This window comes from Lutra lutra, chromosome 3, assembly GCF_902655055.1.
Source record: "Lutra lutra chromosome 3, mLutLut1.2, whole genome shotgun sequence".
Lineage (NCBI taxonomy): Eukaryota > Metazoa > Chordata > Mammalia > Carnivora > Mustelidae > Lutra > Lutra lutra.
Genome location: NC_062280.1, coordinates 79,244,217 through 79,255,207, shown reverse-complemented (window position 1 = coordinate 79,255,207; position 10,991 = coordinate 79,244,217). Strand labels below are relative to the sequence as shown.

At 39.0% G+C, this 10,991-nt stretch overlaps 1 protein-coding gene across 2 annotated transcripts in view; it reads left to right on the top strand.

The window, feature by feature from the left end:
* Positions 1-391: 391 nt before the first annotated feature.
* NCKAP1 (NCK associated protein 1) overlaps positions 392-10,991 on the top strand; it is a 105,655-nt gene continuing 95,055 nt past the window's right edge. The window contains exon 1 of one of the 2 annotated variants that reach the window (XM_047722373.1): positions 392-915. In XM_047722373.1, coding sequence (XP_047578329.1) covers positions 808-915 — 108 coding nt within the window. In that variant the 5' untranslated portion in view covers positions 392-807. The remainder of the gene's footprint in view (positions 916-10,991) is intronic. The other variant, XM_047722374.1, reaches the window with a different exon arrangement.

The following is a 10,991-nucleotide window of genomic DNA, read 5'->3' as shown; positions in this document are numbered from 1 at the left end:
TGCTGTGTTCAGCCGGGAGCGTCTGTCAAGCAGTGGGAGGAAAGAGCTTGGAGCCACCAGCCCACTCTTAGGCAAAAGTCTCCTGAAACGCTCCCCTCCCGCCCTCCGGGCTTCTGCTGGTTTGTTTAGGGAGGTGGTGCGGAAAGCCAACTTTTGGGAACTTGTAGGAGAGGCGTGGGGGCCGAAGAAGGACGAGCATGGAAAAGCGACCTCACTCGGTCCCGGCTTAGGACTTCCCTGCCGGGATCCGGCGCAGTGGACGTTCAGGGTCGGGTCTGGGGAGGGAGTCAAGTCTCAAGCGGCCGCTGCTGCAGCAGCGGCCAGGCCGGGAGGGGCGACTAGGGCCCCCCCGGCGCAGTTCCCCGTCCGGCCTCGCGGGGGCGCCGGCGCGGCGGATCAGGTGACCGAGCGCTCGTCCGGGGCTGCGGGAAGCTGCCTCGTTCTCTGCCGCCGGAGACGCCGCCGCCGCCGCCACACCTAGTGGAGGAGCCGGGGAAGGCGGCTCAGTGGGGGCTGGGGCGGAGAGCGCCGGGGGTGGGGACGGAAGGGCGGCGGGCGGAAGGCAGGGGGCTGACGGGGCACGGGCTGCTGCGGGGGAAGGGACCCCGAGGAGTCTCCGAGGCTCGCTCTGTCACCCACGCGGGATTGGGGCGCAAGGGTCATGGGCGCTCTCCCCTAAGACGGAGGTCGCGGGCGGGGGGGAAGAGGCCCGAGAGAGGTTGACGCGGAGGCCGCGGGCCGGTGACTGGGCGCAAGGCGGCCGGCAGCGGCGGCGGCACCACCACCACCACCACCACGACTGCCACCATGTCGCGCTCCGTGCTGCAGCCCAGTCAGCAGAAGCTGGCGGAGAAGCTCACCATCCTCAACGACCGAGGCGTCGGCATGCTCACTCGTCTCTACAACATCAAAAAGGTGCGCACGGGCCGACGAGGCCGCGGCGGGGGCGACGGGCGGGCGGAGGAAGGACGGGCGGCGGGGGAGAACCGGGGGTGGGGGCAGCGGGCGGCGCCCACGGCAGAAATCACGGCCCTGCCGAGTCAGGCCCGGCCGGGGGTCACTGAGATGCGCCGCGGCCTAATGCGGAGTCCCGGCGCCTCGCCCCGCGGCTGGCGGGCCGGCCGGAGGCAGAGAGAAGCCATTTCCCCGCTCCCAGCGTTGGGATCTGGCGGGGCCGGCACAGGGTGCGGGGCGCCTCTATCGCCCCGTCCTCTGCGCCCCCGCCCCCGGAACGGGGTCAACAGGAAAGGGAGGGTAGAAGGTAGGCAAGATGAGGGCGGGGAGAGCATAGGAAAACTTGGGTGTTCCGTAACTGAGGCTGAATGGTGGGAATCTGGCGGAGATGGTAGCAATTTTTTCTCAATTTTTTGGTGTGTGTATGTGGGAAGGGAGTTCTTTATCAGGGTGAACCCCGCATCTCCTCCGCTTGCCACTTTATTTTAGATAGCTAAATAATAGTCGTTTGAGAGCATGCTGACAATTTGGAATTATTTCATTTTGAGGGTGGAGAGGAGGGGGAGGTGAGGGTGGAACCAGTTTTCTTCTGAAATACTTCTGGGCTGTGAGTCACTCGAACAGGATTAACAGCCTTCTCTCCCATCCCTCTTTACACCTCCTCATCTTAGTTTTTCCAGCCTTGTCTAATAGTACCTAAACACATTTCTTAAAGTTCTGTGTCGGTACGAAATTAAAACTGTAAATATGTTGCTATTATTACTGGTTTATAACATATAAGGAAAATTTGTAGTTGTAGCTAATAGGCCCATTGAAAGTCTTTAAATGGCTTCAGCAGATTAAGAAATGGAAGGCTGAGTTGGAGTTAAGAGAAATAGATGTAAAGATAGAATAAATATTAATTCCTCCTAAGAGAAAACAAACCAAATTTTTTCCCTTTTGAGGTAGGGTTAGTAAGTTTCCAAGAACTTGGTAAAGAGAACATTAAAGGGATTTTTGGGTACAGTCTACATCCTTTGAGTTTCCAATGTGTATTTGATGTCATGTCTTCATAACTATTTTTGTTGGCTTTTTAGTAAATCATGAATATTTCCTTTAGCGCAACCATAGTAGAATTGTGTGTAAATTAGGGCTGCTGAAGAAATAATATATAATTTTTTGAAGTCCATATAATGAGGTTCAAGTATAAAACTGATTTATTCCAACAATTTGATGTAGATATTGTAATTTTAAAAACTGTCCTGACTGAATACTAATAAGTTTTTTATAAGGATGGTTTATGTTCCTGTTGCTTACCTGGATGCAAGATTAGTTTGCCTCTAAACACAGTAAAATCTGGAGAGTATCTGCAACATGTCTGTTCAGTTTGTTACATCTTATGTGGCAGGAACTCAGTATCATTACAAAGAAGCCCTCTGCATTTACCAAAGGGCGTTGGTTATAAATTTATGTGGTTGCAAAGAATTTAATTTTGGTACTATTACTTACAGGTTGTATCGACCTAAACTTTTTTGTGAGATTATGCTCTTTAACAAACTTTGAAATTTGTTCCTATATGAACTTTGTCCAAAAAAACGAGCAAGGCAAGCAGTACTAAAAATTACTAGACCTGTGGTATTGTGGTTAAAGGAAATGGTTATGATGGTTTTCAGAAGAGGAAGTGAGAGTAACATCAAAAGTGATTTGGGTATTTGGGCACAATACCTTTTTAACCTTGCATTTAAACATTTTTATGGTATAAATACAGCCAAACTTTATTCCACTTTCATAAAGTACATAAGGTTAAATTTTAATCATTTCAACTCTTACGATTTCAGTTCAATGCCTTAAAAGCATATTTTTTCACTTCCTGTTTTGAGAAACTTCAGGCTCTTGTATTACTGAGCTAGTGAAATTTAGAATGAGTTGAATGTGATTATTAAATCCAAGTGTCAAATATTTTGAGTTATTGAAATGTTATATTTCAGCACTTTATTGATAAATATTTTGTCCACCTTGCTTAATTGTGAGTTCCCTCTGGGCAGGGAGAGTGTTACTCATTTTTGAATTACTAGTACTCAGGGCCTTACCTGGTTCACGAAGTTTTCAGTTGAGTCACATTGAATGGGTAAATACACAATGTATGTTATAAGTGTATATTTAACATATGAGTGTGTGCATAATCTTGCTCTAGTTTTAATAATAGCTTTTGGATTGCTCTCCTTGTGTAATTTTGCATACAAATGCATCAGATAGATTTTGATTCTTTTAGCCTATAGAGTTGTCTATAAGACTGGCATATCTTCCTGGCTGGCTAGGGATTGAAACATTTGTTCAAAAATCTTGCCAAAAAAAGTGAGTAAGATTTGTTCACCATGTGTTTATAAGGTTCATGCAGTCTGCATTTTTATAACAGTATGAGCTACCTAATCTTTTCAATCGCAATCTCTTACAATCCTCAAAAAAAAAAAAAAAACAAAAAAACCAAAAACAACAAAACCCCCAAAACCCCCCAAAACCAAAACACTTCCACTACATAATACATGTCTATCAATCAGTTATTGCATTTTTATTAACTCATGTGTGCGTTATATTGTTAGATTCAATTACTCTGTTTCAGTTGGAAGTCTGCATGGGAATATAATGAGCGTACACCATGAAAATACTTAAGTGACCTGAGTAAAATAACTTCATAAGTTACTGGAATAAAAAATAATATGCTTTGATGCTTATTACAGGAATGTAACATGATTATTGAAATTGTTTTGCTTTTTAAAAAAAAATTTCATTGGTTGAAAAATTTTTGAATCTTAATATGTACAGATTACGGAAATTTTAAGGAATTTATAGACTAATCAGGGATGTGAAAACACATGAAGGAGGATTTTAGGGAAAAGACATGAACGTGGTAGGTAGTTTTACATTTAAGTTTATTTGTTTCTTGAATCCTTAAAAATCCTAACTTTTATTGAAAATATGTCTTTTTCCAGACCTGATAATACTGCTCACTTTTATGTTGATTTTTAACATTTTCCAAGCTCCTTTTATATCTGTTATTGTGGCATGGCAGGCAGTGTGGTTGTGAAAGTGGAATACTGGGCCACGATTTGGGAGACCTGCATTACAGTCTTCAGTTTGTCACTGGGTTTTGTAACATTGGGAGGTGTCTTGACTTCCCTGAACTTCATTTTTTACTCATTCTGTAAAGCAGGGAAAAATTAACTGTAAAAGGAATGCTAAAGTCCATTCCAGCTCTGATTATCTTATCTTTACAAGTAGTAGTCATAGCCCATTTTAAACAGTAACTGAATTCAGTATACTTTTCTATAATATAGAGATGGTAATCCATTCTCTGCCTACATCACAGGATTATTCATGAAGATAAAAGACAAAAATGTGAAAATAGTTTAAAACCTCTGTGAATGTAAGGTAATATTTATTTAGAAGTCTCAGCAACTTTTTTTTGTCAACATTTGTTTTTTCGAAATTTTACTGCTATTAGCAAACATATTCACAAATACCAAAACATTTTTGCTGAGTTCAGAAATATATCTATTTTGTTTTTTGTTTCCTTTCCTTTCTTACCTGTCATCAACATGAACTTGATAATTCTGTACCAAAAAGATCTCAGTTAATACTTGCATAATTTTGTTACATTATTGCCTTAATTCTAAAGGGCAGAAAAGAAGACCCACCCAGCTATTGCAAACTTTTTTGAATGGCATCTGTTTGCAGATTTCAAAGCACTTTCACTTGTTTAAAAATTTTTTTCTTATTAGAGGCTTTTTAAAAAAATAGTCTTTCCCCATAATTTTGGATATATTTATTCTATGAGGAAAAATGGGTAGAATAGCAGTGTAAAAAATTGAAAAGTCTTTAGCTGGTATCTGTATATTTAATGGAGAAAAAAAAGGGTGCATGGGAAGGGTGTAGTGCAAGGCAAAGGGAGGGGAATCAGCTTTAGTTTTCTCTTTCACTGTTATGTTTATCTTCATTTACGGTGTTATTTTCTCTGTTCTTTAATCAGGAGCAGAAACATGCTCCAAAGATTGGTTTGTAGCAAATTGTAGACTAATAATTATTATTAGTATGAGATTCTCCCCCCTCCCCTGCTCCCGCAGTGGGGTTTCATTATTAAGAGCCTTAAACATGATAAGAAGGAAACATCTCTCCATAAATCTGAATTAAATAATATACATTATTTATTTAAACAGATCCTATCATATCCATTTGTAACTTTATTTTTCAGGAAAGCTGCTTGTAAAAATGAGGGTTTGATAATTTTTTTCTTGTTATGTTGGATGGTAGGCTGAGGAGATAAAGATCACAGATAAATACTTAGGAAAAAATTATTTTTATTTTTTCAAGTGGCAGTGATAGATTATTCTTTGTGGACTAGTTAAGTAAATACTAAGCATTTTTAATGATTACAAAAAGAATATATGTTTATTATCAGAAACTCAAACATAAGAGAATTGTGTCACTTCAGAAATTCTTTGCCTGCCCTTCTCCCACTTTTTTTTTTTTTTTTATAGATTTTTTTTTTTTCATTTATTTGACAGACAGACCACAAGTAGGCAGAGAGGCAGGCAGAGAGAGAGAGGAGGAGGAGGCAGGCTCCCTGCTGAGCAGAGAGCCCGATTCGGGACTCGATCCCAGGACCCTGAGATCATGACCTGAGTCGAAGGCAGAGGATTCAACCACTGAGCCACCCAGGCGTCCTCCCACTTTTAAAAATAAGCCTTATACTTACACCCTCTTCTGTACCAATGTTAACATAAGTGCATGCATATTTTATTATATTTTGATTAAATTAGACTCTTCACAAAAATAAAATTGAAGCAGCATGGTGCAGTTTACATATAAATGAAATTAGGGTCCTTAATCTATTGCTTGTATACTTACACTGTAAGAAAGTGTTAAAGGAACGAACATACTTAGCTAGCTATATCCAATATGTAAAAAATGAAGAAGCCTAGATGAGAAAGTATGTCAGGGTCGAAAGTTCTTGTCCTTACTGCTTGGGATAATTAAAAATCTACTCCATATTCTTGTTTGATAATTTCCTAGGGATTGTTCTTATTAAGTTAAGTTATAGCAGTAATTTTGGGTCGGTTCCAGTACTTGTACACATTATATGTTACTAGAACTAAAAAGTTTCATCTCTTTATTGGCCAGTAAAAATAATGTGTAATGAAATTAATGCTAGCTGCCATTTTATTGAGACTTTACTGTATGCTGTTTGTATTGTTTAAATTTTCCTTAGGTCTATGATGTACTTATTTATAGTTAAAGCAGTTGAATTTGGAGAGGTTAAATAATTTACCCAGTTCCCTTTTTTTAAAGTTTATTTATTTATGTTTTAGTAATCTCTACAAACGATGTGGGACTTTAACTCGTGATCCTCAGATCAAGAGTTGCATGCTTCTCCGACTGAGCCAGCCAGGTGCCCCTGCGCAATTCTTATTCTAGAAAATAAGAATTTAGATTAGCGACTTTTTTTTTTTTTTATTAAACCATAAGTATGGTTTCTAATTTAATTATTTTTGCCATTAGATTTATAGTGATTATTGACATTTTTGTGGTAGATAGAATTAGATTTTGGACACACAGTAACCTTAAAGAGATATGCAGTTATATTACAGAAATAATTTTTATGTTTACTGTAGATTACTTTTGTATGAACTTTCTATGGATTTGTATGAAAAGATCATTGAGATCATACTCTCAGTGTACCAGAATTATTATTGTTTTAAAAAAATACTTTATTTGAAAGAAAGAGTGCACTGGGCATAGGGAGAGGGAGAGAGAGTCTTAAGCAGACTCTGTGTTCAGCATGGTGCCCATGTAGTGCTCGATTTCATGACCCGAGCTGAAACCAAGATCTGTCCACTTAATTGACTGCACCACCCAGGTGCCTGCCCAGAGTGATTGTTAATGGAGACTTCTGTTTATCTTCGTAATGTATTAAAATGAGAAATAGTTTAGAATTAGGAATTTTAAAATTCAATTTATTGAAAATGTTTTGGAGAAATATATTTTTATTAGCTTTTCATGTTCTGTGCATTTTTTCTTTGTGATTATTTCTAAAATTTAGTCTCTGCTATTAAAATATAAAAATTGGAAGGACTAACCATAAAAATAATACTAAATAAATTGGAAATTTTGTTTTAAATTGGGGGAAGAGTATTTATAAAGAAGAAAGGAGAAGTGTAAACTGAAAGAAACAATGAAGTAGCATTTGTCTTTCCTAATGTTAAGAACACATGCAATCATTTCCCCACTTGAAGGTATATTTTGTTCCAAATTGAATTTGGATTTTTTTTTTTTTTTTTTTTTTAATTTTTAGAGGGAGTGAGTATGCAGGATGTCGGGGAGATGGGAGGGACAAAGGGAGAGAGAAAATTTTAAGTAGGCTCCCCACCCAGTATAGAGCCCCACAAAGATTTATTTCTTTGAGAGAGAGAGCAAGAGAGAGTGAATTCGGGGAGGGGCAAAGGGAGAGAGAGAATCTTAAGTAGGCTCCCCACAGAGTGAGGAGCCCAACCTAGGGCTCTATCCCAGGACCCTGAGACCTGAGCTGAAATCAAGAGTAGGATGATTAACTGACTGAGCCACCCTGGGGCTCCTAAATTTCGAATTTCTAATGTACTTTTTCATTTAAATTTTACATAAAGTTAAATGGTAACATTCTCACACTGAAAATTTTGTAACATGAAATATAAGAAATGCAGTTTATAAAGTCCATCAGTAAGTTTGTTTCTTTCTGTCTTGGGGAGAAATTAGTAATTAGTAAATTAGTAGTACTGTTTTCTGTTCTCAAAATGTGTTTTTGTTGTTGTTGTTGGCTGTTTTTAAGATTGCCTTTATCAGTAAATGTAGTAAAATCTTCTTTTGATCCTTTTAGGAATTTACAGTACTATAATTAGACTTTGGTAGATTTTTTTTTTACTTAATCTGACAGTGATGAGACAATCTCCTGGTTAATAATTTCTTTCTTTCTTTTTTTTTTTTTTTTAAGATTTTATTTATTTATTTGACAGACAGAGATCACAACTAGGCAGAGAGGCAGGCAGAGAGAGAGAAAGGAGGAAGCAGGCTCCCCGCTGAGCAGAGAGCCCAATGTGGGGCTCAGGTGGGGCTGGATCCCAGGACCCTGGGATCATGACCTGAGCCGAAGGCAGAGGCTTTAATCCACTGAGCCACCCAGGCCCCCCTTCAGTGGACCTTTAAAGAACAGATTGACTGACTGACTGATTGAATTATAAAATAAAGTGGAGCCCAACATGGGGCTCGAACTCACGACCGTGAGATCAATACCTGAGCTTAGATTAAGAGTCAGATGCTTAATTGCCTGAGCCGCCCAGAGGCCCCAAGAGCAGCTTTTTTAAAACAGTAAAAATGTGGCCACATAAAATACTTGGAAAAAAACCTATAGAATACCTTTTTATTTTTTTGTAAATTGAGATGTTTCTTTATATTGCAAGCTGAAAAATGTTTAAAACCTATAGTGAAATACACTTCTTCTTGTGAATTGAGTAATAATTAGTAACTCATTTGAATCACTAAGATTTTTTAAAAAATGAATTTTGAAATATCTAATGCATTGAAATATTTAAGTTTGTGATTTTCCCAGAATTTGTGCTTGGAAAGCAGTAACCTTAAAATATATATATTTTAAGCTGGCTGTTATTGTCTCCAAGTAACAGGTAATTATTGATAAATTTGCATTAATTTTAAAGCATTTCCAATAATTCCAATATATTTTCTATGAAGCCTCTTAATCTAAATTTTAGCAGTGAATTGCTTTTTTCCCCCCACATATCCAAGCTTGAGGGGAAGTTCAAAGCACATTGGTTGGCCAAAATATAGGTGATACATACGAAAAAACAAAATAATTGAAAACAAAACCACTAATATGAGACTTAAGTCTTGTTTTGCTCTTGATAGATTTTCCAGTATTTATTTAAACTTCATTGTATTACTTTCATTTTTGAAATTAAACAATAAAAGAATGATGGCTAAATTATTTTCTGTAGTCCATGATTTTAGGTGATACCCGTCTTTAGTCATTAATGTCAGTTAATTTCCTTGAAGACTCAAGGGATAATCTTGGTCCTGGTATGCTTTTTTTTTTTTTTTTAAATTTTAAAGATTTTATTTATTTATTTGACAGAGATTACAAGTAGGCAGAGAGGCAGGCAGAGAGAGAGGTGGGGAAGCAGGCTCTCCGCCAGGCAGAGAACCCGATGCGGGGCTTGATCCCAGGACCTTGGGATCATGGAAGACAGAGGCTTTAACCCACTGAGCCACCCATGTGCTCTGGTCCTGGTATGCTTTTAAATTTGCAAAACATACTTTATTACTATTTTTTTTAAAGATTTTATTTATTTATTTGACAGACAGAGATCACAAGCAGGCAGAGAGGCAGGCAGAGAGAAAGAGAGGAGGAAGCAGGCTCCCTGAGGAGCAGAGAGCCCGATGTGGGGCTTGATCCCAGGACCCTGGGACCACGACCCGAGCCGAAGACAGAGGCTCTAACCCACTGAGTCACCCAGGCGCCCCGCAAAACATACTTTAAAATCTATGGTTTTTCTTATTTATTGAGTAAAAATTAAATTCCTGTTTCTAGCATAAATTGGTCACATTTTGCATTTTGCATTTTTCTCTTTTTCCCTGACATATTCAGATAGGGCTAGTTTCTTTCTTGTACTTTCACAAATAGCATTCTCACTCTGAACTCTGGGATTTTGTTATGTTTTTTCATTTACGTTACTGTATCTAAAAAATTGGTTTGCTCTGCAGTATTTTGGCAAAAGAATGTGTTGAGAATTGTTGAGAATTGCTGAGTTAGACTAGGACTTAAAAAATAAAACTGATGAAACTAAGCAGATTTTTCCTTTGATAGTAATTACTCCAGTGAAAGTTTTGAGCAGTTGAGGTGTTGAAAGAATGGAACTTTTTTTTTTTTTTAACTGGTTTTCTGTGCACATATTTTTAGATAAGCATTTTTAGTGCTTTGGAATCTTTAGATACTCACAGCTAAACCTTGAGCAAGTCACTTAATTTTTCTGACGCTCCTTTCCTCTCTGTTGAGAGATGCTTTAGGCAGTTTCAAAAGCATAGATGTTTTTACACACAACAGGTGCTTATAAATGTTCTTTTCACTCCCCACTCCTGGGTCTTTGTTTTCTTTTTCTTGATTGTTGCTTAATCTCTTATGAACAGATTGAGGATTATTTCTGCGTTTGATTTTTGTAACACATGGTAAATTTTTGGAAGAATATGTAGCATTAACCATGTAAAGTTAATCTGTGTTATGTAATCGGTTTGAGGAAAGGACTTGGGGGAAAGGGTTTTGGTGGTAGAGTGACAGAAAAATTTGTTTTGAAGTTATATTTTGAAATCACACAAAGTCTGGTGTTGAGGTTTCTGGTCACAGATATTTATTTTGTGGCCTGAATGAAATATTATGTGTTTTTTTTTTTATTTTTTTAATTTAATTTAACTTTATTTTTTTTAAAAAGATTTTATTTATTTATTTGACAGAGATCACAAGCAGGCAGAGAGGCAGGCAGAGAGAGAGGAGGAAGCAGGCTCCCTGCTGAGCAGAGAGCCCGATGCGGGGCTCGATCCCAGGACCCTAGGATCATGACCTGAGCCGAAGGCAGCGGCTTAACCCACTGAGCCACCCAGGCGCCCCAATTTTATTTTTTATAAACATATATTTTTATTCCCAGGGGTACAGGTCTGTGAATCGCCAGGTTTACACACTTCACAGCACTTACCATAGCACATACCCTCCCCAATGTCCATAACCCCATCCCCCCTCTCCCAACCCCCATCCCCCCATCAACCCTCAGTTTGTTTTGTGAGATTAAGAGTCACTTATGGTTTGTCTCCCTCCCAATCCCATCTTGTTTCATTTACTCTTCTCCTACTCCCTTAACCCCCCATGTTGCATCTCCTCTCCCTCATATCAGGGAGATCATATGATAGTTGTCTTTCTCCGATTGACTGATTTCGCTAAGCATGATACCCTCTAGTTCCATCCACGT